Source organism: Anopheles coustani, chromosome 2 (assembly GCF_943734705.1).
Source record: "Anopheles coustani chromosome 2, idAnoCousDA_361_x.2, whole genome shotgun sequence".
NCBI lineage: Eukaryota > Metazoa > Arthropoda > Insecta > Diptera > Culicidae > Anopheles > Anopheles coustani.
Window position 1 is genome coordinate 30,934,199 of NC_071289.1, and position 26,998 is coordinate 30,961,196.

Here is a 26,998-nt window from a genome sequence, read left to right on the forward strand (position 1 = left end):
TGCGGGTCCCGCTGAAGTCTTATCGGATGCACCGAATGGTTGTTGCCTTCCCGAAGAATAATATTTAGATTTCATCCCAAAACAACAGCCCGAAGAAAATGAGTGCAATTACTACTACGCGGGTTTGTATTTTAATAGGAAGCCACGCCGGGCAGCCCCGCGGATTCTAATCCGAGTAAATTAATCCCAACCAACCAAGAGAGTAAACAATTGCGCCCCAGCCGAGGCGACAACGGTGCAACAAAGTGGCCAGAAGGAAAAAAAAGGGTCGACTTGCTGGGGCAAGCATCAAATTAGGAGATAAGGAGAGGAAGAAAAAAAACAGACGTTCAAGAAACACACGCGGATCGCTCGAGATGTCAAACGAACATATTGCGCGCGTTTGTGTCAACATGCACGCACACACACTGTGGGGGTAGCTGGTGGACATTTTGGTGGCGGCATCGACACGAAACACTTCATTCGCCCGCCCGCCAGAGATAAACGCAACGTAAACATATACACTCGCGGTGTCCCCGATGCCGTCGCCGGCAAACGAACTATCAAAACAACCGACCGGGTGTCAGTGATCGGCGAGAGATAGTGGCGTGACATCTTCGCATCCGACGAGGCGGGGCAGAATGTCATAATATGTCGCCCCGAGGCAAAGCCAAGGCGGCGGCGTGAGGCCATCACCCGTTTGTTGGGACCGTTTGACTGCTCGCTGGGGAAAGGATGGGGCGTTTATCGCAAGAACAACATCGGCCGCCGAAACCAGGCGCGAGACAGATACGGTGAATATCCAAACTGTGCGGTGCGTTATGGAAAAAGATGGAGGGGGTTCGTTCAGTGACCGAATAATCAAATTGTGACGTCGGTTGGGAGACACAAGTGGGAGCACCCTTCGAAGGGCACTGTTTATCCAACATTCGGTGACCGTTTGGCAAATATTTGGTCGTTGATAAAAAAGAAGGAAGCGGTACGAACCGTTCCATAAACCCGGTGCACTCGAACGCAAACTGTAACTTTCGCTTCCTGAACGGCACGTTGTACGAACGAGGCATATGTACGGCAAATCAGATGACGATGCCGTTGACTTCTAAGCCCGGATTGCCGACCACACTGAGGCGGTGTCATAAACGGAAGGCAATGTGACTACCAAGCAGATACAACAAACCGCGCAACGGAAACTGAAGCTGCCACGGAGCGGTAGGGTGGCTTAGGAAGTGGTAACCTCGTAAAGTTTTCCCTTAAAAACAACACGGACGGTCGGGTCGGGTAGTTAAACTTACCGAAAAGTTCGTCCGCATCGACCAGACGCGCCACGAGCACGATGACGGTGAGCAGCGCCGGAATGCCCCAGGCCGCCAGCTGGAACAGTGTGTCGTGCGACGAGTCCGGCTTCTCCGCGTGCAGATCGGACGGCGAGCCGAGCTCGGCATTGAGCTGCCGACGGACCGCTTTACTCCAACGCAGGCACAAGATCATCCACCTGTGAAGGAAACACATCGAAGAAAACGTTATTAGTATTTTACTAAAAAAAATTTTTTCTGGAAATAACCCAACCCTAGATCTATAAGGAAATTTTATTTGAACTGTTAAACGATAATTGATTAATGTGTGTGTTTTTTTTTCTCTTTTGTCCAAACCACTTTCGATCGTCCGCCCACTGTGCGAAATGGTCCACGGAGCCAAAACACGAAAACCGGAAACATAATGCAGAAAAACCGGTAGCCAGTCGTGCGCCCATAGTAATAGCTCACACACACACAAACACAAGCACAACGAGCGAAGCTCAACCAATCGCCCCAACGGGAGGAAAAAAATCTAATTAGTTAAGTCTATTTTTACATGCAACATTTACCGTGCCTGATTAGATAAACGGCCTCAACGGTTCGGGTCCGGCCGGGGGAATTTTCGGGCCGGAAGAAAATTTGCACACCCTCGACCAGGGAAGTGAACGAGGGTGCTGTAGCATGTAGAAGATTGGCCGGCCGTATAATAAGTGCGCGGCGGGATTTACGGGACTCTCACGCGATCTCACGTCTTGGTTTTGTGCTTTAATTTTATTCCTTTTTTGGTCCAGCACGATCGTGTTTGCAATCGTTTGTCATTAGCTTTTCTCGTTCGCTTCCTTTCCCGCTAGTCGTGGTGTGTGGGGCGTGGTGGTGTGTGGGGCACAAGACAACAAACATCATCACCTGCGGGTCCAGGTTCGCGATTTTGCCCGCCGTTGCGTGCGCGTTGGAAGCGGGAGGATTTAATTAAAATACGCAAGATAAACGGTGCGATTAACGACGCGCCACACGGATTATGACAGCCGATGACGATTCACGGTGTTGTTTCGCGTGTGGCGTTTTGTGGCACTGCCTTTCGAGGGCAGGTTTCGGTGCAAAAGAGAAACCACAAATTTATCGTCAGTTGCTTTCATATAATTACCAACCATTGTGGCAAGAGTGGTTTCTTGCCATGCCTCAAAAACAAAACAAACAAGTTTCATTTACAAAACGTTATACTCATCACCTATCATTGGAAAATCTCATTTCCCTAAAATCTCTTCCCATAAAAGGTGATCTATACGGCGCATACTATACAACCGAAGAAAAACGATCGACCCACCCGAAAAGGGGAAGAATAAGGTAATCGAAATAAATCACTCGATGATTAAACATTCTTCTAGATCGTGTGTTCCGGGGCGGGGAAAAGGGGCAAAGCACAACGCCTTCCTTTACCTTTGCTGGAAAATCCCTCCCTCCGACCAGCGAGCCGTGGGTTTCCTTTTTTCACCTCATTTTCGGTGAGAATTATGGGGCCTTTTCCACAGTAACATCGTGCCGCCCAGAACCCATCTGTCCAATCATCTCCCTTCCACCACCCGGTTTTAAACCACTGTTTGGTTGATTGGTTTGCTTATAAATTATTGCCCGCACTCCGCACTACTTCCCACCGTGCATGAAACCGTCTACCTCTCGCCTCGCAGCCGGACTTCCAAAGGTCATTATTTACGGGCTGATTAATTTTGTAACCACAAACGCTGTGTGCCGGCCGCCGGGAAAGCTAAAATAAATTTTCATTTCAGCAAAGCCTGCTTTGTCGGCCGTTTGTTTTTCTTCCTTCTTCTCCTCCTCCTCCGTAAGTGATGTGTCAATCGAAACCGTTACCCCCAAAAGACATGCTGGTTTCACCCCCACTCGATCCGAACCGAGCCGCGTAAACTGAACGCCATTTCCGCCATGTAATTAAGTGGCCGCGACACGATCGAATCGATTTTTAATTGGAAAATATGGTCCAACCATTTGGGGTTTGGCATTCGGGTGAGTTCACAATCCAAGCCGGGTACCTCCTTCACCGGAGTATTTTATTGGAAAATTCCCATTCCAAATCGTTCCTCTGGGCGAAGTTATGATCACACATTCATTTACCTTTCCCACTGGGCAGGAAATCCTCAACCCTGGCAGTCGTTCAATCCCAGCTTGACCCGTTTGTCGGCGACGGAGGATGATGATTCGGCAAGAAACCGAAAGGTGGTGACCTGTTTCACGGACGATCGTAAAGTTAATCAAACAAACTAAATTTGTGATACCGACAAGGCATTCGATAGTTGTTCCCTGGCGTTCGTGAGATAGATTAAACGGATAAAGCGGACCGTTTAAAGTCTCAATGGAAATGTAACCAAGCTCTGCTATGCCTTTTTGATTTGATAAATACATCTGATCCGCACAAAAGTTGATGACGAAACGCTGCTTTGTTTGGTGGAAAGAAAGGCACACAGTCCTTTGAAAAGGTGATGGGATAAAGAAGAACTGTTTGTATCTGAAACACGTCCGCAAGAGATCGAAACCGACTGACCTTAGGAGCTGAGAAAACTCAATTTTGACAGATCTTTTTACGGCGCTGGAAAGCGAGATCGGAAAGCGATTAGAAGCGACCGAGCCGGCGAAGCGACCGACATCGATCGACGCGATACGCGCAAACCTCAACCTCCAAAACCGACAGGCCATCGGATCGGAAAGAAACCAGATTGAAATGATAAATGACCGCGTGTTGTTGGTCGTGCTGCTTTCATCGGCAACGTTGGGAAGGAGCTAGACTCTGGACGTCATATCTATGCCGGTGGGGGAAACACTCTGGTACGTTCGTTTGTCAAAGTCGAACGAAATGATTAATACTCGCGAAGTTATTTAACATGTTTTGGTGCGAACGCTCGGTATGCACAAATAAGCACCAACATAGGATAGCTTAAGAAGAAGCTGCAGAACGGTCGAAGACGCCCGTCAGAACTAGCCCGGTATCGAATGGCGTGTGTGAGCAAGATCAAGATATTTTGGATTTACTTTCATGTGTTCGTGAGGCCTAGAGTCCAACATTTTGTGTTTCCATTTCCATCCACTCGAAATGTGCCTCAGGCGCTCATCCCGGACCGACGGACAACTACGAGAGGGTCAATTAACCTTCCTCGCGTGGTCAAGCCGTTTAGTTTCGTGACCGTGTGTCCGCTTCTCCCCTCGCTCGCATATCCGGTTGTTCGTTGCAAACCCCAACCATTTAGGAGTTTTGTTATTTTTTTTTCGGTGAGGTCCTCGATGACGAGACATCATTTATCAACGAGGTTGATTGGTTTGAAGTGCCTCGCGATGACGGGCCCCAAAGCCACTTCACCACAGCAGACCACTGGAGCCACTTGGCACATTTGAACAAGAATTATCGACGAGACTGCGTCCGTTGAAGTTTGCTGCATAAGAGGTTTCCAACAGGCTACTCCAATGGATTGGCTCCAAGAGTTGCGGCCGCAGTCACAGAGAGAAAGGCGACACTTGTTGAGGTTGAAAACTCAAAAGACCTGTAAAGTTGTACCTCCAACACCTTCGGACACTATCTCGCCAGAGTTACATGCGGCCTGAGGGGTCAACTTCTATACCACCTCCTATTACCCTCCCGTCCGTTGCTGATGTTACAATGCCCTCGAATGTCGTAGTGGTTAGGCCGGTTTTCAGAGACCCGAGACGCCGAAAATAGCCATTGCCGTATATCTCGGTTGGTCGGCTGTCAAAGATGACAAATTGTGCTGGCTGATAAAGTAGAAAATTAAATTCTCCCAGCACACACGCTCTGCCTTTTGCCTGCGTCTTGTGTCGGGCGACTTGTTTTGTTCATATTTTTGCTGTTGTTTTACGCCTTGGACGGGCTTCCGAACTCCATGGAGCAGTGTTCTTCCTCGAGTTCTTTTTGACGACTCTAGCGCGGTTTGAGCGGTTTCGACTCGATCGAAAAACAGATCACCAAGACTCGGCAATTCTATACCAGATCCATTTTATTTTCACGCCATCGCGACTTTAGTTTTGGAATGGCTACGCTGGCCATTATTAAGTTATTTCATAAGCAAGATTAGTGCCCATGCCAGGCCACTATGAAACCATAATCTCACCAGTCCCCCGTCGGACGGGGTTTTGATAACGTTGGCACGATTTTGTTGACGCCCGATAGATTTGTTATTCGAGCGCTTTCTGGATCACGTATAGGAACGGGATTAGAATGGTAAAGCGGCCTACCGACCAGACGCCCAGCTGTCAGCTTAAGATGTCAACATCGGTAGAGCTCGGACGGGGGGTATCAGGATCACGTGTATCTCCGCTGGATAACATTCGGAGGTAATATCCTAAAAATGAATACATTCCACTGGAAGGCAATAAAAGCAGCAGTGCCTAACTGTCAAACTAGTTTGAACGGGATTTTAATCAACCCAAATTCGCCTTACTAGCCATTCCAGGCCCCCGCCGAACGAGTGTCCATTTCTCAATTCCAGCCACCTCCCATCGATTCGCAGAGCGGCAAAACGTGAAGAAAGCTCCAACCGATCAGATATTGGGTGCTCGTTAACGGCAGGAAAGTGAGACACGTTTGGCAGACCGCAAACCTCGGCCAAAGATTTTGGCAAATCTTAACGCTGCCCCTGTAGTGTTAAGTAGATGCGTAAACTTTACGACCCTATCTAGGCCCCGCGTCTAGCGGACTGCAATAAAACTGGAAACCCGAGTGGAAAGCCGGCGAACCGATCATTAGGGTCTCTCGACGATCCGCGAGGAAAAAGATCGATAGAGACGAACGTGCGGTCATTTATTCTCACAACCAATCAATCGACTGCGCCAAGCGGTGCATCATTCGATCGTTCGCGGATCGAGCGTTACCTTGGCGTGTCTTGAGGCTTGTTACGTTTTTCTAAATTGGATCGGGCTTGGTTTCGTCCCCTCGCGGGCATCGCTGTTGGACTTTTTATTATCGAGCAGAAAAAAGATATGGAATAAACTACAGCCCAAGGGGATTTGAAATGTTTATTGATTTCCTCTCCTTTTTTCCTGCTTTTTGGAGCGTCGGCCAAAGGAAGCGAAAAGAAGCTCCACGTATCAACCCATTTCTATCGCTCGATCGGAACCCAACATTCAATCAGACGTTAGGTGGACTTTCCGGTGGTTCGCTCGCGGGCACGAAAAACTCCAGCTGCTGGTTGGATCGCCCCAAAAAACGCTTTAGACCCCTAGCTCCTACCATCCCCTCACGCCCACTTCAAATCGTTCAAAATCTTAATCGCTTTATTTTGTAGATTTTATTCCGCATTTATTTTTATTAATTAAAATTTATGACCCCATCGTGGATCAATTTATAGCGACCACGGGGTTTTCTTATTCTCTTCCTCTGGCGTTAGGGGAGTCAGGGCGACCAACTCCTCAGGGGTCGGGGGATGCGGAAACGATCGATTTCGAATTGGTTTTTGAATACATTCCCCTCCTCTCGTTCGGGGCTCGTTTCGGTGTGTGACGGAGACCGTGCGGCCATCGCTAATCCACCATCAACCGCACCATTTTATGATGATTCTATCGACGGTCTTCTTGGTTCTCCTTGGGGAAGGGTTTTGAAGGAGCTGGCAGCGGACAGGAGAAAAACAAGACATTCGGGGAGCCATCTGAAGAGACTCGGCCCGGTCTGTGTAGGATGGAAATTATTGCTGTCATTTTCGGAGTGCCTCGAAGACTCCTCGAGAACTCCCCACTCGAACGGTGAAAAGCTGTCAAAATATTCCGTTTCGCTGTGCTGATCTTATCCCCGGCCGGGGGTTGACGACGACGACGGCGATCACAAAGGCGTTCCGAGAACGAGCTGTGGTTAGTGTTGCCTTTCGATGGTTTATAATGTCAAACTTTTGCCAAGAAAACTACTCTTCCCACTTGTAGCCACGTGCAACTTTGAACAGCGAAAAGGGTCAATAAAAAGTAAAATAGGAACCGCGGGACGATCGTTAGCGTCGTTCAAACGCTGCGGGGAACTCCTTTGCCGTAGGCTCACAGTCCCCAAAATGGACACTTTCCAGCGAAGCGCTTTCACGCCCGATTGAAATGGGTTCAAGTGTTGATCTGCCCCGGCAATACGATTGCGGAGAGTTCGATCGGGGATGTAAATCGTAAACAGCACGCTCTCGACCCACGAGCTCAACCTCGGACTCGAACTCCAACAATGGAGTCGGAGGGTTTCCCGCTGTGCAAACCGAACGCACCAAACGAACGAGCTCGAAATTATCATATACGCGAAGGAATAATTTTCCTATAAAAAGGTAACCGCCACCTTCTCCACCATCAGATCCCGTCAATCCCCCTCCCTCCGATCGATCGGGAAGAAAAGGCCACAAAGATGGCAACAAAAACAGGCCAACCGGTGCGCTGAAGACGGTTCTCGCCGGACGGATCGTGACTTGGGCCGGGAGTTGGGCTCGAAGGCGGCCTCGTTACCGGCACTGGAGCATCAGCAACGTAGCAGCATCTCGCTGGATACGGAGCGATGGGCGTTACCTGTTGATGTCTGTTGTTCGTTCCAGAATAATAATGGATGCCGTGCGCCGGCCATCTTGCGGCGCAGAGGAAGAAGAAAAGTCGATGCGGAAAAAAGCAAGAACCGATGATGCTGCTGCTGCTGCTGCCGTCGGAACTGGAATGTAATTATTCTCAACAAGCCTTTCGACATTTTGTCCTGCCCTTCGCCGTCCCCCTCGTTCCTCCAGGCAAGCGTTTCCACCGCCCAAGTCGACGGCCCAAGAGCTCGTGCTCGTGAGGGACCAAACCTTAACCACACTTTTACACGATGACTCCGTGTGCCCCCTTGCGTTCTCCTGCACCCTTCGGATTAAATTCCAAGGCGAGCTGCTTAGCGTGTCTGAAATCCAATCTGACACCCGAGGAAATTTCTACACTCCATTTGCTCTCCGGACCTTCCTTGCGCGTCCTTTCAGCGAAGACTTAAGGTTTGGGGAAGACAACAACCAGTACATGTATTTTGCTTCTTTGCCTCATTTTCTTCTACTCTGGCTGGGCTCACCTTGCGCAGTTTCAAAACACAGGGAAGGTGTTGGCGAAAAGCGCTTCGAAATCTCGCCCATAAAGATTACACGCCAAGCCGCGAATAAAATAAACCGAAAGTGGAAGACTCAACTGGTAAGAACCGCGTACGATACGGGGAATCTTCGATCAAAAGGGAATAAAGGGAGGGGGGGGGGGGGAGATACTTACTACAAGAAACAGAGACGAGCAAAATAAAAACGAATATCTAAAAACAACCACGAACACAAGCCCAGGAACGCTTTCTGACACATCTTTTCGAAAGTGTTAAAACCAACAACTGTCCGGGACTATTTCCACCTGGACCAATGTCGTTGCTTTTCTTCAGCAAAATCGCTGAGATCTGTTTCTTTATCACTATATGATCTTCATGCACTTTCTTCTCGTTTATTTATTTCTTTTGGTTAACCACTCCAGTTCAATTCCTCGCTCGTGCCCTTTCACACCTTTCAAGAATTCTACCCGGTAAGGAGGAACGAGCGTCGAAAGGGAATATTGAAGAAATCAAAACAGATACCGAACCGTGGAGTTTGCTGATACCAATCCACGTACTCCAAAAGCAAAGAAGAAAACATCCTTCACTGCCAATGAAATCATCACGATCGCACGGAACTGAAGCGGATTATTGACCAACGGACGAAGTCGCAGCTGCAAGGCCCCGAACTGTTGGATTGGATGCAATTTTCTGACCGACACAACGAGATCCGCCGTTTCCATTTGCATTCCACCTGAGAATGGTGGTAGAGAAATCGTTACGCGGATAATTTAGAGCTTTTGTCAGTTAGCCGTCGGATTGCGGAGGCCTGACGTCGGATTTGATGTCCAGTCTGGCATGTGGTTTGGACGCGGAATAATTCCGTCACATTCGTCCAGGGAGAAGTTTGCTTGCCGGTTCAAAGTGTTTCCAGAAAAGTAGCGCTCGGTTAGGTCGGATTATAATCCTCCTTAAAGCTTTAGATCAACCAAGTTGTGCAATTGAATGTATTATCTTTTTCTTTGAACGTTGACGGTAATTAGCATTAATGTATGCAAAAAGGATACACAGCTTGAATGATTCATTAGGCAAAAGAGAAGACTTTCGTGTGTAAATGTATCATCGCTAGAAACTTTGTCCACGAATAAAGCAATAAAAGTGCGGCTGATTTATTTCCAGGTGGTTAAATTAAAAAGCAATTTCAATAACCGATAGACACTGGGTAAAAAAAGGGCACCCGTCGTCAGTGATACAAAAGCCGTGGAAAATGGTCGACACTCGAACAACGGTCAACCGTGGAATCCATTTGGTGCGCGGTGAAAAATGGCCGTGTCGTTTCATTTTCTAGCAAGATGTAGAGGAAAAACGAAGGCAAACTATAGACGAAACGCCAAACGATGGTCGTGAAGCGCGGACCCAGACTCCAACCGATCGCTGATTGATTTACGACCAGTAAGGCCATTTCTAATGCAACAATCGCCGTTTGTACATTCACACACACACACTGGCCATAAATCGAACGATGCATTAAAAATGCATTAGTTCCCGTTCGCCTCGGGGTGTCCTGCTCCTTCTCGAAGAAGAAGATCTCGAGCATTGACGGCTCGGCTAAGACAAGGGGGTTGGGGTTGAAAGATCAATCAAATATGCAAATAAGCGTTATATTTCATTTGCAACGCATCGTTTCCTCGACTGTTTCCCTACCCTCCGGGTTGTGTCCATTAGGGGTTGTGTCCGATCGGAACGAGAGACGTGCCCCGTTCTTTGAGATACATTTGGACAATTTATTAGACCGCGCCGAGATTCACCATTTGATGGTTTGTTTATGCATCAGGGTGGAATATAGACAAGGCGACTGTTTAACTCGGGTGGGTGTGTTGTATGCGCGATTCTGCACACTACCCCCGACACCCCAGACGGTTTGTCAATTCCGAGGGATCTCGGAGGTTTTCGCAAAACCCGCCCGAGTTCCGTCACATCAATTCCCTTTCTTTTCATCTGCTACCGTGCTGTCAGCCGGCTTGTGAAAAAATGTCGAAAGCTAGATACCGTAACAAGAACCTTCAAGGAAACCGGCAACAAAAACATCGATCTTCCCAGCGACCTGCTTTTCCAGAAAACAATTCCCAACGAAAACCCCCTCCTAGAGATCTCTCTACGTCGTCTAATTGTTACTGTCTGTTTCTCGATCCCTTAGATTCACCTTAACAAGGGCAGGGAAGGGAAACAATAACAGCTCGTCCGGCAAAGAACGACTGAGAGAGAGTGTGTGAAGGAAGAGCAAGAAACGTACAAAACCCATCCGACAAGACGCAAAGGAACTGGGAAACGGGAGGCGAACACCAGAGCGAAAAAACACCGCCAACCATCAACCATCAACGATGTTCGATGGCGCGGCCATGTTTGGGTTGTCCGGTCTGGATATTTATGTTTTCCTCTCCTTCGGCTCGTTAGCCGCGTTTTGCCGTGTGTCGGCCTCAGCATTCCGCTCGCCCGCTTAAGTGGAGGGAAATATATTTCGAGCCCCAGGAGTCCTCGAAGGAAGCCGCTGGTGCAATACGAGCCATTGGCCCTTTTTTCTTTTCCGGGGAGGGAAAAAGAACCACAGCGGGGGAATCGGTCGGCGGGATCGGTATTTGCTGTCCATGTAGGAATTTCTTGCTCGTCCTTCCGTCTTCGGAGTTTTCGCCTTTTGAGCGGCAAGGAGCAAGCGATTTCGCCGAGCGCCGAAAATGGTTTCCTTCGAACTTTACCGAAATTTTATCTTATCTTTCCGTTTACGCGTGCGCACGTCGCCTTTCTTCGTTGTCCGGGATCGGGATGGGTTTTATTTTTTTTTTTTTTGTTTTTCTTGCGTTGCCCAAATGGGATCGATCCATTTTCGTTTGCTTCCTTTCCTGGGAAGGAGATCCTTTTTTGGCCGAAGTTATGCCCGAAGAAGAGAAATGCGTTTCCTATGCAGCCATTTTTTTTCGCATTCTAATGCTTTGCGTTGTGCGCTTGTCTTCATTGTTTCGCTTGCAAACTTGTTTCTTTATTTATTTTGCGTTGAAAAATGAAAAAAAAAACCCAAAGTCAAACCGCCCGCCAAAAACGCCCGCATGCTATTTGTTTTCCCTTCCACGAAAAACTCTCATCCCATCTTATGACACTTGGCGTGTGCATTGTTTGCACAAGGCGGTGAAAACAAATGTGCAAGCGTGCAAGGATAGAAGGAAGGAGTCGGAAATTTGCCTTCGAAAGCCGCTCCCGATGTCCTTAGCCGGGCTCAAGGCTTTCGGAGTATCCCAAAGAGCGGGCTTACGGATGGTTTTGCTTTCAACCTTCCGAAAAATGGTAAAGCATTGTTGATGACTCCTTTTTCCTTTTCTTTGATCCTTCCACTTTCAGTGTCCTCTCTCCGAGACCGCTTCCACCTGTCAAGTGTTATAATTAGCCATGATGGATTAGGGACATTGGGATGAGTTCCATTTGAAGTTTAAAGGAACGCCGTCCCGGTTGCGAGGTCGCTGAAATCGTTCACTTGTTTGTTTAAACGCCGCACTGGTCGGCGGGTTCGGCAAACCGTGCCGGCTTCTGCCCTTAATCCCGACAAATCATTCCAAAACCCAGGCGACACGGCTGGGTTCGTCAATCCGTAAACAACCTGGCGACAGAAGGTAAAAGAAAAGTTCTCTTCCGCAGCCTTTCCACCTAAGCACGGTTGCTCGGAGTCGCGGAGTCTTTTCGGAAGCCCCTTGTAATGGCCGGAACTTAAAACCGTAACTCCACTGGCGACACATGGGAATGGCTTCCCGACATGGAAGCCCCGTGGAATGGAAGCCACTTTCTGAACTCTTCGACCGAAGGTGTCAACCATGGCAAGGCACAGGCACGCCTCAAGCTGTCCGATGTCGGTTTGTGACAGGGTACGTGAAGGTTTATAACACTCCTCAAAGGAAAACTCCAATGGAACCGTCAGTCCGTTGGCCATGTGTTATTTAAAAGGATTACTACAAATTAGAACACGAACCAAATACGGCGAAGCCTAGGACTCGCCTCCAAAACACCGTTGGAATGACACACGAGAACACCTAGAGGCGCGATAAGACTGGGCAAACTGTTTTCGAGCTGAAGCCACAATGCAAAGCCCAACGGTGAAGCCCACCGTCACTTGCGATGTATGCCCTTGGCCTATCATTACCTCGACTTGAAACGAGAAGGGAACCTCAACACTCAACACCCAACCCAATGCAGGCGAAACGGTACCTGACAAATTTGTTCATCTCCTCCACCAATACGGAGGGTGCCAACGTGTCCCCAACGGTATTCCGGAGTCCTCAGGAGTTAAGGTAGACAACGAAAGCAGGGGAAAGACACTGAGAGGATCGGTAAATTTTTACACGTTAACAAGTCTGTACGTCCGCAGCTCGCCGATCGGGGACAAGGTCTGCTTGGGGAGGGAGGGTAAAAAAGAACTGCCGCTTGCTGGCGTTCAAGTTGCAAGTCTCTGAAACTCTATATAAAGCCTGCAACCAGAAGAATACGGTCCCAAAAGGGAACAAGAAGAGCACAATTGAAGAGTATGAAGTACGAGATGGGGGAAAGAAACTTGTAAAACCGCAAATCCATCCAATCGAAGGTGTGTGCCGGAGACCAAAGTGCGGCCTGTAGGACTGTCGAAGGGACCGTGCTCCGTGAGAGTAATATGATCTTGCCGCAACTCCTGACGCCGGCGAGTACCCGAGAGAAGTAGTCCGAGAGTTCGAGCCAGCGAAACGAAACACCGTAGGAAGCCAGGTAATACGCAGTAACGAAGCGTATGGTAGTAAATCTTGTCCATCCGATCGGCAGCCGTAACACCTAGGGTCGTATCTTTCACCACGACTGTTCCACTGGAGTTCCCCCCCCCGCACAGCAGGCCCCAGCATCCTCCTCTGTGCGGGAAATTTACAACCTTAGCACATTATTTCCAGCCAGTTTATGGAACCGAGGGAACCCGATGGGGGATTTTTGCGTTCGCTCATGCATAACGAGAGTCATCCGTCAAACTCTTGGTGCGCTCGTGGGTTCGGTGACTGGTAAACTTGGCCTTCCTGTGCCCCCATCCCCACCTCCATCCCCTCCCGAGAACTTCAAGGAGTAGCGTCGTGTAGACGAGGTGCAAGTTTTTGCGCTCCCAAACAGCAACGGACTGGACCGGTGTTGTCGATCAAGGCAATCATCATCGTCTCGCGCCTTTCAGCGGCATGTTCCCGACCAGGGAGCCGGTTATCGTGCCGGTGCTCGGTTATTTCTTCCACTTCACCTCCAGCACACACCCGAGGGCGCGGCTGTCTCCTGTACGAGGTGACGCGTTTGAGGGACTCGCGACGAGTGTCCCCATTCGGTAGCCGGTAGTTAGTTGCCGTCCCGCGTGTGCAATTAGCGATCGTCTGTTAGATGCTTATCGGTGTAGCATGACCGATGGCACTGCTACCTATCGAAAGACGTCCCAACTTGCTCTTCCACGTGGTTTTTTTTTATGTTCTTCAAAAACATTCAAAACCGCGAAACCTGAGCATGGGAGCGCCCGGTGATTGGTGATTAAAAATAGCGACCGGCGCAAGGAAACGAGCCCCGGGGTAACGGTTCCCTGGCGCTCGCTATGAGCTGGAACCACCATTTATTGCGCCCGCAATTGAAGTCCCCCCGTAGCGGCTGCGTACGCGAACCTTTTGGTGGACGGTGTTTTATGATCGTTGGAGCAACAAAATGATTGAAATTGTGGTGTGGTAAATGTTCAGCGCGAGCGGATCATACGGTGGCGGTCCTTTGATCGACCTCTAATGCTTTAAAAAACACACGCACTTCACCTACTACCGCACCCTACCAAGTTCTACCTCTTATATCTTAGTCCCTCCTGCATTGAACAAGCAACGATTAGGTTGTACACGATCGGTTGTAAAAACTTGTTACCTAAACAATTGCAGCCGTGGTCTCCGACACCTTATTTAATATGTTTTACCAGCACCCCGTTACGCTTGCGTGCACGGATAGGTTTGCGTAACTGCTTTCTTCCACCTTCCCGGACACTATTTATTCTTCGCAAACATTTCTGTTCGGAGTAGGAAAAATAATATATATCCGACTTCGAGGTGTGTCCCCAGCATCTTTTAAACACGGTCAACTGCCCGAAATGAACAAACTAAATGGAATACCTACACGTTTCACCTTTGGGAGAGCACCCGGATATAGAGGAGGTTAGGAACTGGTCTCCACTGCTGTTTGGAGAAGAAAGTGGATTTCGTTTTGGCCATGCGGTGGGAACATGGACACCGCACTTAATGGTGGGTCCTAAACCGGGTAAGGTACATATTTGCCCAATTACTCAAATATTGATCAGCAGCAGCGAACGCATCCGGTACGCGTTGGTAGGCCCTCGAACTCCGGTAGCACTCGGTCGGTCCTGGTCAGCCCTTTTCTGGCCAGCAATCAGGCCAGGTCACATAACGAGCAGGAACGAGGTACATACCAACGCCCCTTTCTGGGCACAACCGCGGCCCAAGAAATGGAGTACACCGAGTGGTGGCGACCGGCCATCGCCTTGTTTGTACAGAAATCGAATTGTACATCTATGTCAATAAGCCGACAAGGGGCGAGAGGTTGGCCGGCCAACGGTTCCGTCAACTGCAAGCAAAAGGTGAAACGAACTCCAAATAACCGCGGCACAAACAACCGCTTCCGAAGCTGTTAGCATGAGCAACGCCGGGGCCACGGTACAGCCTCTCTGGCCAGCCTCAACAAACAATAATATGCAGACTTCCAACGGACGAGGTGGACAAGGAAAGAGTAAGAAAATACAAGTGAAACAGAGACCGGGTGTAAGAGTGTGCACATGGTGGAGGAAAATGAGGTAAATAAGGGAAGGCTTTTCACGGGCAGCTTCCGCCACAACCCCCGGATCGCTGGAGCGGCGTGTCTCCCAGCAAAGATTTTCCCAACGGCACACAGGAACAAACAAACATATTACAAACTCCTCAGCTTCCATGGCGTTGGTAAAAGTGTCGAGAAATCTTCCCGACTGAAACCCGGTGCCCTCCGAGCAACGACGTGTGCGAGTATATTAAACAAATGTTGTCAGTGAGTGCACGATCTACACCGCGCCTCATCCCGAACCGGACACCGAAGGTCAGTAGAGGAGAGTGGGAGAGAGAGAGAGAGAGGGGGGGGGCGAAAAAAAATCCACCACTACCGCTATCTAATTATGATCGCAATGATTATGCTGGCCGCATGCAGCATCGTGTTACGCGGAAAGCCGATAATGATCGAGCACTCGAAGACGGCTCATCGGATCAAAGACAGAAAGTGGACCCAGCACACAATCACAGACACCCGGGTCAGTTAGTTTTAGTCATTGTTCCTGAAAGGTACAGTAACGGTCGAATTTGATCTACAGTAGCATTAAATAGAAATCAATAATTTATGCCGAGTGAGGAAATAAAGTAATTAGAATAGTTATTGCTCCTTATTTCAGCTACCAAATACACCAAAGCACTAAACAGCAGAATTTTATACAAATTCGTATTCGCTTGCATTATCTAATCCTGTCGATCTCTCGTATTGAACAAAAGGTATGATAATGAAATTAAATCATTGAGAATCGAATCTTGCATATCAAACAATTTAAAACGTGATTTTTTTTTTTCTAGAAAATTTGGTTGGTAATTATATAAAGCCTCCTCTTTTTTCGCAGAGGTCCAGAAACAAACTACCTCTAATGGCTCTATTTTATACTAATTTCTTCAAGAACAATCGAATCCAGTACCAGAATATAAAGTAAAAACATTAGATGTGAAGACATCTGACTTTATAGACCACAAGAGCCTTCTTCCGATAGTAAAAGCAAAACCGCCCGGTAATTTTTTTTTATAAACAAGTTAATTATCTACTTTGGAACAGACTAAATGATAAACCGTCACCCAAGATCAAATCGAGCACAAAACTCATGAGATCTAAAAGCATACAGATAAATGATATTTTGGGGTAGATCCAAAAGTTACATAAACTGCGTGGCTCGTTTCGGTAGTGGTCACGCACTGTAAACATGATCCATTACTCTATTTGATGTCGTGCGTCCATTCTGCGCAATCCCAAGCCCCAAGAGTACCGAGCGCACCACCGATGCCGATGGTTTCCCGAAAAGAAAAACCCGGCTGACTTCTGGCCCTCGATGAGTGAAAGCGATTGATTGGCTTTTCTCGGCTTGCTTGCAAGACGCTCGGTTTGGCACGGAGTGGCAGAAGTCGGGCTGTCGGCGCCTCATTTTTCCCCATTCAAACACCGCCTCCCGCGAAAGCCCCATCCGTTCCTGTGGGGTTTGGTTGAGATTTTCTTCATCGTCTGGTTCGTTTCCATGGAGTTAGTTTGGCCGCCTCGCCAACTACACGCCATCCATCATACACAAGTGGTGCTATTGCTGACGAGCGAGCGAAGAAGCTCATGACGATCATGACGATGATGGTGGTGGCACGATAGGTAAAGTTTTCGGGCTGGCACCGGCTTTTCGCATGGTTTCAACCCCGCTCTCGTCATCATCTTAACGAGTTGGCAATTATGGTGTGGTTGTTTTCGTAATGATTCCAATTTCTAGCGGACCGCGAGAGGCAGAGTGCTCACCTAGCGCTCGCGAGGTCGCTTTCCTATTAGAAACCCCGCGAAACGATGTTCCAACGCGCCCCCGTTTTTCGAGATTGGTCGGCATGGCTTTTCCTCTCGATTACCAACAGCGTCCATTATCCTGTGTTTGCTTGCAACGTTGTTCATTTGCGCCGTGCTCGAACAATCTCTCGACTTGTTGGCGTGGAGTATTTTAAGCATAATTGAACCTATGTACAGTTTCAACTCGTTGCGCGAAGAGACCACAATCCAGCCGAGGTTGGTCCCTTTACGCGGGAGAAAAGTTTACCGCCACAACCATTAGTCTACCATGGAAGGAACTGTCTACAAATGCTAATAAATTGCCAGAACGACCAAGAAGGAAGGAAGCATTTTAGAAAAGTGGCTCACACGGGAACAATTATTTTAAAAAAACCGTTGGATATGAAAACTGACCCTCGACAAAAATGGATTTAATGGAATCCTTTTTCGGTTCGGTTCAGAGCACTTCACATTCCATTTGGTCGGCATGATCCAACACTCCCACCAGTCATTCCTGATTAATTTGGAAAGATAAAATAATAAAACTGCATTTGCAATGTCCACCACGCATTCGCATTTCATGCCGTTCCACGCTGGCGGGAGAAATTAAAATGTACCATTTGATGGAAAGATAGGATTTGGAGCGGCTCATATGGAGAACAAACGATCGGTCACATTAAGCACCCAGCACGGGTTCCACGGGGGAAGTCTCGCATATGCGCATGCGCCGCCTATCAGCAATCAAAATTCTCACTTCATTTAAGTTAATTTAAACTCCTCCCGGGCGAGCCGTTGTCTTCGGTGATGATTATTTATGCAAGCGGAGCCCGCGCGAGACCCGGAACGGCATCCGGTTTCAAAGCCAGAAGGCCTCCCCATCCCTTTGGAGAGCATAATATCCACAACCGAGGAGCGAGCGGGAAAAAATTATACATACATATGAAAACATCAAAACAGAAGACAAATCAGCCCGTACTTGGGACCGGCGAGACACTGAATATCACACTTCACCGGCGGCGCGCCATTCGGGGTTTGGAAAATTCGAACCCATCCGAAGGACAGTGCGGAAAGCGGAAAACACACAGTACAACGACGGTGCCGACGAGAGTGAAGGTTGGCGCATTAAAGAAAAAAATATCAAATTTCTTCCCAAAACGGACCCAGAACAACGGACGGAAAAAAAGACTATAAACAAATTATACTTTATTTATTCTAATTTCCATCCTCATCAACCGAGGGACCCTGCAGGGGGGCAAAGGCGGTCTCCTTTTGCGGGCCCTCTCAACGATCCGGCCTGTTTTAGCAGCGAAGGAAGAAATAATTTAAAATCAAGACGACGGCCACGGGAAGAGACAAAATAACCCAACAACACACAGCATGAGAGATATTTGTGGAAAACAAAAAAAGCCCTCGAACGGAACGAACGTTCTAACGTTGCGCTGGAGAGGAGGAGAAACCATGCGAAAAGGACGGGAAACATGCGACTAATGAAATTCTTCAACGCACATGTTTGTCCCCGAGCATCCTCCGGAACAGGGACGTGTTGTGTGTGTGTGTATTTAATTGCGTTCGCTAAACACCGAGTCGAATGTCGAATGGCCCAAATGTGTGTGTCGTTAGTGGGCAGATGCTTTTTTTTGTGGGACGCAAGCGGCAATTTGGAGCCACTTCCTGAAACATCCTCGGGAGAGTTTGGAAAACCAACATCCCGTGCCAGAAGTCTGTAATTTAATACACCAGCATCGTTTGTGTAACGAATTTTAAACCGTTGGCAGCAAAAGCAAAATGGAAAACTGCTTGTAAATTGATTCAAAGTGAAAACATCTTGAACTTTTCCTTTTCCAAAATACAGAAGTCCTCAAAAATAAACGAAGAAACTAGAATATCATTCCTAGTCATAAACGAGCATACGATAGCGAACGAATCTTTAGGCAACAGACACTATAAAATCTCTCCCTCGTCAATCTTTTCGTTGCATTTCCTTCGGCCCCCTTTCCGGAGCGGAAATGCCCAAAAACGGATCCCTTGGGTAATATGTGACAACATTAATGGTAACGAGCAGACATTACCCCCGGCCCCAGCATGTTGTGCCAGACAAGCTTCGGCGCGGGTTCGAGATAAATGGCGGTAGTTAAGCTGTTAATGTGCGAAACCACACCACGATCACCGGCCAGGATCATTTGAAAGGCACAATCACTCGAGAATCGGTTAACGAAATGGAAAATTATTTCAAAAACACCAGCACAAGCGAAACCCGGCATTCGCAACACGCGAATGCGAGCCGTTCGCCTCGACAGGTTCGTAAATCTATCACATAAATTATTTCTTTTACAACCTAGATCCGCCCGGGGTTCACTGCAAAAAGAGGGGGGGAGAGAAAGACAACATGCCTCACGCAGGAGAAAAAGGAAAAAGAGATATTCGAACGCCAAGCCATTCCGCCAACATCAACATTCTCGAGCCGCGAGCCTCAACCTTCCGCAACAAAATCCACCGTAAAACCAAAGGGAGGAAAGGGGGGGGGGGGGGGGGGGGGGGAGAGAAGCGAAAGAAAGGCTCGACGATCGTTGGTGGAGGTTTTGATGACACTTTTTAACGCGTTTTATGGGACTTTGATTTTTCGAAATTGATGAAACCCGAAACCCGCACGATCGCATGCTCCGAAGGCGGATGATCATCGTCCCGCCCGTCAAGGCGATCATCCGCCGGTGATCCGCTGGGATAAGGTATACGTTTATCGTCCCCCGCATCACCACCACCACCAACCTTCCAATCCGTCCGTCGATCCAACCGATCGACAACCGGCAACGAGAGTTTGCCAAAGGTGAACGAATAACTAATGATCGTAAAAGTGGTGACATACAATTTTCCTCACGTCGTGATTTACGATCCCGTTCCGGTGGGGTCCGCTGCTCGGCCGGGAATGTCAAACCGTGTCCAAAACCAAAGAAGCCAAACTGGGGAAGGTAGGAAGAGCAGAAAGAACGACGACGGCGGACGCTGATGATGGCTGGCACCCTCGTTCTTCCGGCGCTGTTCGGATGAACTTCTGGAACTTGAGACGCGGCCGCGATCCGGTGTCTCCTCCCGAATGAAGTATGTAAATATTCACAAGTTGCCGGATGGACACCGGCGGCCGACGAGGATCGACGTAAATTAACATAATTTATCGACATCGTTCGCCCCGCGCGCGTTCTTTTCTCCGTGTGGTGATACTATTTCTTGTTTTCTTCCATTAATTGCCCGCCCCGTTGTAACGCGTCTCGGCTCGGCGAGTGAAAATCAAAATTCTTCCTCGTTAGAAAGGAACGGTTTCAAAAGCAGGAGAAAAAATTAAACATCCTTTCGTAAACCCCAACCCCGACGACCCCGTGGGTGCTGATGAAAGGATGAAAACCTTCCCGCTACTAAATGATGTTGCCATTTATGCGGCCATTTGTGTGCGGTAATAATTAATAAGCTTGGCTTGGGGCGGTAAAAAAAACGAGACGGATCGCGGATCGCCGTGAATCGTTTAACGACCGGGAGTAATAAAATCAACCTCCAACCCGTATTTTTCGTTAGCGAACGTTAGCGAAACCTTTCTCTAAGTTGGGAAATGGAATTTTTATCCACGCCCGCTGGACAAGTGCCATCGTTCGACGATGTTTTATTTCGCACAGCCAGACTCGGCGGGCATCGTTTTCTGCCATCTGTTGTGGAACTACTTGTTAAACCGAAAGCGAAACTTGTTTTAGCGCTCCGCCATGGAGAATACCAAATTTCATTCGTTTTCGCGCGGCTTTCGCCCTTTTTCCCAAGCGAGGAAGCTCAAGCTTTCTGGTTCGATTATGTTCACTTCGATCGGGCTTCGGGAATAAGAACATACCGGCACAAACTGTTTGACAAACCCCGTCACATCCATCCGTACCGGGATGGGTTTCGAAAGACAATCATGTCACGTACTCGATCGGCAACCGCGGCGTTGTTCGGTGTTGTTTTCGATCGGTTTTGATTTGTTCTTCTACCTTCACCCTTTTTCTTCTTGGCGCTTTCCATCGGAATCTGATTGAACCGTCCGAGGTCGGGCGGCGTGATGTGTGTTCGAATATTAGTATTCCCTTCGCGAGCCCATCGAGCTTGAGGGAACCCCAAAGGCCGGGGAACGTGAGGCGATCGCTCCTCAACGTCCTCGAAACTCCGAAGGGAACGAAGGAATGGACGCGGTCGGTTTTTGAAAGAAGAAACACCAAAGAACTCGGGAAGAGCCTTCTTCAAGCGCCTTGATGAGCAGATGATTATCGTATGTTTCTTCACCGAACCATTCCGCATCAAACGACTGAATCAGAATAACATACCCATACGCACACACACACACACACGCTCAGACCGGACCTCTTCAGAGAGGCCACCGTCATCGAGCAGGGGCCGCCACAACCTCATGAGGAAGAACACCGAAAAGCGCCGCGATCCTCAAGCTTGTTAGAAAGCTCGATTAATGGACCATCATCGTACACCCCGCCTTCGCCCCGCTACCTCCCCCGAAGAACTAGTCCCGCACGACATGCCAAAGGGGGCGCAGGCTTTTGCACCGACGCTGCCTAATGAGGCTCCGGGGGTCTATCAATTACGCTCCGGCTCACGGCACGAGAGATTGCGGATCACGATCGCGTACGCATCGGCTTCGGTCCAATCCAATGGGGCCCCATTACGGGAGAGTTCAGCATCGATCGGAGGGATCTTGTTTATAGGGGGAAGTCTACAATTATTCCCCGTTCCCTCACGCCGACCCCCGTTTCGATGGTCGGAAGGTCCTAACCGGCTGTAGGCCGTTTCCCAAGGGTGGTGTATTTGTTTGTACAACAAATTGCTTCAAGAACTGATTCCGCGCGAGAAGGATGTGACCGGTGTTTGGATTTGGAGGAGGAACTGCAGGGATCTCGGCTTAGCCATTCGGGAAAGCCTACGCAAACGGAAACCACCGGAAAAGTTCCCGCAGCCGAAGCCATTAGTGGTGCGCATAATCAGACGCCTAAATTTGGCCCCTAATGAGGCCTATTTCTCACACGGTTTCAACGCTAACTGCGTTCGCTTCACTTCCACCCGTCGAACCCGGCGGGAGCCATCTTCATTCATACGGCACACCACAGTCGTTCGGCAAATCGGTTCAATTTTTACTCGACTACCTCCGCGCACATAACAATGTAATTGAGCATGGAGATGAGCGGTTAAAACGGCCCACCAACGGCAATCACAACGGTGCGGATGTGCTTAGCGTATGATGAGGTGCGAGTATCGCCAACAACCATCCGGGGATTGATTGCGTGGGTAATTGGGCTGTGAATCATCCAGCCCTGGTGGATGATCTCTCCTTGCTCAATCTAGGGATCGGAAGTCTCGCTGAGGTTGGTATTAATCAGTCAGATTATACTGTTTGTTTATCTAGGAGAGGATATAACATTTTTGGGTAATCAACGTACACATCAAATTAGATCAGCAATCAAGTCGGAAACAAGCGTAATTAGAACCATAGCGTATTTAAGCGTATGATCGCCAGCTATATCGGAAATGAAGGAACGAACGTGCCCATAAACTAATTGGGATAATCAATAACTGACATCCTGCCAGTAGCTCGTAGGGAAGTGAAACCCAGAAGCCAAAGTCGTGCAACGTACGAGAGCCATAAAAGTTTAAGGTATTCCTTTCAACCCATCAACGGGTATGGTTGATATACGACCGTCCCGTCCATAAAATATAGGCAGGTAGCTACAAAACCCAGAAGCTAGCACGTCAGAGGACGTCTTTATGCAGTTTGAAACTGGTGACTGCGATATTGGAGAGCACACAGTTGGAGTTCTGTCCCGCTGACGCAGGATCAGGTTTGAATGGGTTTGCCATAATGATGTGCAAAAGGCCCGAGGGATACCTTCCAGGAATTCGGGGGTTTTCAATAAGTTGGAGGCCAAGAAAACCTGGTGGACATGGAAGTTCAAACTTTCAAATGAGTACTTTGTCCGCCCGCAAGGAATGAAGTCTGCCGGTAACAACAGAAGTCATGCGAGAGTAATTTTCCTTCAGCCGAAAGGCGTAATCAGGTCTCCCAGAAACACCTCCCGAATGAGGATGGTACAACGCAATCTCTCGCCGGCGGGGTAACGCCTCGCGGTGTCTGGTTAGCCAAACGTGGCAACTGTCAGAGTGCTGGCAACTAATTGACCTGAAATCGCCCGAAAGCAAAACTTAATAGCGTCCTAATTGTGAGTGTGTGTTTGTCCACTTACCAAACAGCTGCCGACAGGCCGAAGTAATACCGCAGCAGGAAGGTGGCCGCGCACGGGGCGGTCGACAGGCCGTCGGTTAGCAGAAGCGCAACGCCAGGAAGTTGCGGATCGTAGCCACAGGCCGTTGCGTTGCGTCCGGCAAGCCACCGGACGGCCCACCCCACCGTCACCAAGCAGTGACTGATGACGAGCGGCATCAGGCTTTTGTCCCAGCGCTTGGTCGAGAGAATCAGGCAGAGGGTGGCCACGATCGCCGTGCCGAGGGCGGCCACGCTCCAGGACGTGAGCCACACCTCGGCAAAGTGTTTCTCGTTCTGCTCGAACAGGATGTCCGCATCGCACAGTGGGGCGCAGCGTCCGGACCGGTTCAGCTGCACGTACAGGTTCGACTTCTGCAGCCGCTGGCAGGAGGGCCGATCGGACACCATCACCTCACCCTCCGAGGGCTCGCCCGGACCCTGCATGCACATGTGCTCGTGGTTGTTCTCCTCCGGGAAACGGTTGCAGTCCAGCGCCGATGGCCACGGAAAGCCGAACCCCTGCAGGATCGGATGGCAGCGGTTCTTCACCGTGTTGCACAGGCTCCGGCAGGGTCCGATCGGCATCGAGACCTTCGGCGTGCACATGGGCACGTAGGTGGCGCACAGGAAAAACTTCAGCTGCTTGCTGCAACCGAACTGGATCAGCGGGAAGAACGTTTGCAGCGTGAAGTTCGCATCCGACTGCAGCTCGTGGCCGACGATGTTCGGCAGGGACGTTTCATTGTAACCGATACCGCGACACAGCTCGATCCGGATCGGCTCGCAGGTACGTTGACTAGAGAAATCGGAGTTGGTACCGGCTACCAGGGCGCTTCCAGCCACCAGCAAGTAGTTCACCAACAGCGCTGACGCTAGCAGCCCACACCTAGTCATTTTGAATTTTCTTTGGAGTTGTCGACACTCGGTAATACGTTGCTCTCCACACTTCACTTCACTTCACTTCACTTCACTTCGCCGAAGCTGGGTTGCTTGATGGAACTTGCCTCCGAGGACGATCCAGCGTCGAGCAGCACCGATTACATTTCCGAAAACCACTAACCACACAGCAGCTTCCGCGGCGGGAGAATTCATTCGAAGAACTGCATGCTCCCGGTGAAGGTTCCCGGTTATTTTTATTCCTTACACTGTTCTTTTCCGTCCCAAGAAATAACAGACCGCGAACCTGAAGACCGAGGATCGCGTCAAACTTTTCCACCACGATCGCTGATGATTTCGCTTTTCTCGTTAGTTAGGCTCTCGCGGCTCGTTTAACGATGCTTTGCCCTTCTTCGGTCCTCCGTTTCTTCCGACGAGACCGCGGTTTCCCCTTTTTTCTGTTGTTGTTTTGCCTCTTCTCTGCTTTGGCCTGTGTTTTGTAGCAAGATGATCGAGGGTTATTTTCCCGTTTCTTCTTCCCGTTCCCTTCTTCACGTCTTACCACTTTTTCTTCGACTCCCAGCCTACACACACAAACACACAGAAACACGTCTCGGTGGAGTTATTTTACAAGACGAGCGGCATTTCTTAACCGGTATTTTACTCTTCTCTTCTGCTGCGTGTTTTCCACTGATTATCTGTACTTCTCGCTATATCGCGTAGAGGCTCACTCATCCACCACTCTGGCTCACTTGCTCACTCACACGTACGCGCTCCGTTCACGTTTCACTTTTTCATCTCACCCCAACTGCGATGTGGTTCATCTCACTCGTTGTGGTTGGATGCTGCGAGGTGCTCGTATACCGTTTGCTTGATTTGAGCCACCTGTTTGGCGGTTAATCCATCCGGAAGCAGTCGGTCTCTGGTTGAGATCTCAATCGAATCCCAATGTATCGGCACCGGAAAAACCTGCGAACAAATATTAACCACACTGTGTGTTTGGGCGATCTTTACAACGGGAACAACGCTGGCAGCCGATCATGCCGAAACGATCCTCCAACGTGGTGAGGGTGTGTGTGTGTGTATATGAGTATAATTAAAAATAAATCATCACTCAACACTGGCCCATTTTCTGGCCACCCTTCCATCTGGTACGTCGGTTGAAGAAACGGTGGTGCGTAGGTGGATTTTAGGGGTGGAAAAATACACAACACATATGTGTACCGCGCAACCGAACGGTGTTTATTTTTGCACGCTGCTGTGCGGCTCCGAAACCCGCACGAATGGATGGATATTTTATTTTACCAACCGTATTTTTTGGTGTGTGAAAACTATCATCGCAAAATATGCAGCTAGAGGATGGGTTAAGATTTTCCTCATCGGATTAAGAAAACAACAAACCAACGATCGTGCAAGGAATAACCCTAACCATCTGATTGGACTTCGAACCAACTGGATGCTGGGCGGTGAGCTGAGATATGCTCGACTCGGTTTTGAGGCCTGAGACTATTGAGACAGGTGAGATATCAACCGCTCACAGGTGAGAGCAAAGGAGGATCGAAGCAAACCGAGATAAACAACATTCCGCTCATAACAATAACAATGTATAATGATGTAGAATTGTTGTTTTTCAAAAAACATGTCATTTCAGGTAATTTATATGGAACATTGCTCAGCTAAGCGCATTTCTTTAAAATCAAATTTAGATGGCCGTTTTGAAATCATTTCTGGTATTTATTGGCATTGAAGTGCGTCCTTCAATTCGTGAAATACGGTAAACATTCGAGGGGTAAAACAGGCGCTCGGTTGAATTGTGTGCCGTTAGCGAAGACGGATAATGTAGTAACAATAAGTAAATATCCGCCACAGTAGACTGCGAGTGAGCAGGGTGGGGAGCTTTAAATACACTGCAGACATTCACGTACGCCATTTACGCACCCGCGATGGGGAGCGATCCGCGTCACGATTTGGAGTCTGGACAGCAGTGAAATGCAAAGATGTATTGCGCACCACAGCTGAAACAATATTCAAGTGGAAAACAGGAGGACGTGGGGTCTGTTTTTGAATTCACTCAAATGTATCACTCTGTTTGATTCCATCGCCACACTAAGATGCCACTGGCTGAAAATGACCGTTTGGCTATGTTTTCAAGCCCGGTTTCCGTTTTCATAATAATAGCACCTTCCCATACTCATCGCCGTCCCGATAACGATAACGACAACCCGCGGCCAGCAGCAGCAAGGTGTAAACATGCTGATGACGCGATCCACCGAAGTTGGTATGCGTAGCATCCACGGTACACGACCGACGCGCTGTTTGTGGCATGCCTTTTGCCCTTACTCCGGGATTCGGTGACGTCCACTTCTGCGGCCCGACCACAAGACGATCCGGATGGCCTTGTTTAAATGACACTGCACAAATTCACACCTTCATCGCGCCAAATCGCGCTCATCTGCGATATCTCTCGCGCCTCCAGCGAGTTGACACGAGCGAAGAAGCGCGAGCCGGAATCGATCGACGGAAATAAAATCGAAAGAAAATACGCTCCTCACGCGAACGATAATACCGTTTACGAGGCACACACTTGGGTAGGGGTGATTAAGGGGTATCATTTAAGCGGACGCTTAAGTGGATCCTGGCGAGGGACCAGGGAAAGCAGATAACCACACGGGCGGGAGTGGACAAGATAGGTGTTTAAAGCCTCTCCAATCCCCCCAGGTAGGATTAATAATCCACAAACTTTGATAACCAAACAAAAAACACCAAGAAAACACCCCGAAACCACATTCCTTTGGAGTGTTTTCCTACAGTCCAGTGTGCTTTATGGCGCGGCTACCACGTGGGGAAGTT

The 26,998-nt window shown here is 49.0% G+C and overlaps 1 protein-coding gene across 1 annotated transcript in view; it reads right to left on the reverse strand.

Moving 5' to 3' along the window:
• LOC131263656 (frizzled-4) overlaps positions 1-24,194 on the reverse strand; it is a 38,164-nt gene extending 13,970 nt beyond the window's left edge. The window contains exons 1-2 of the mRNA XM_058265888.1: positions 23,253-24,194; positions 1,272-1,471 (exon numbers count right to left, since the gene is read on the reverse strand). Of these exons, the coding sequence (XP_058121871.1) occupies positions 1,272-1,471; positions 23,253-24,166 (1,114 nt within the window). The 5' untranslated portion in view covers positions 24,167-24,194. The remainder of the gene's footprint in view (positions 1-1,271; positions 1,472-23,252) is intronic.
• Between the last annotated feature and the right edge of the window lie 2,804 nt (positions 24,195-26,998).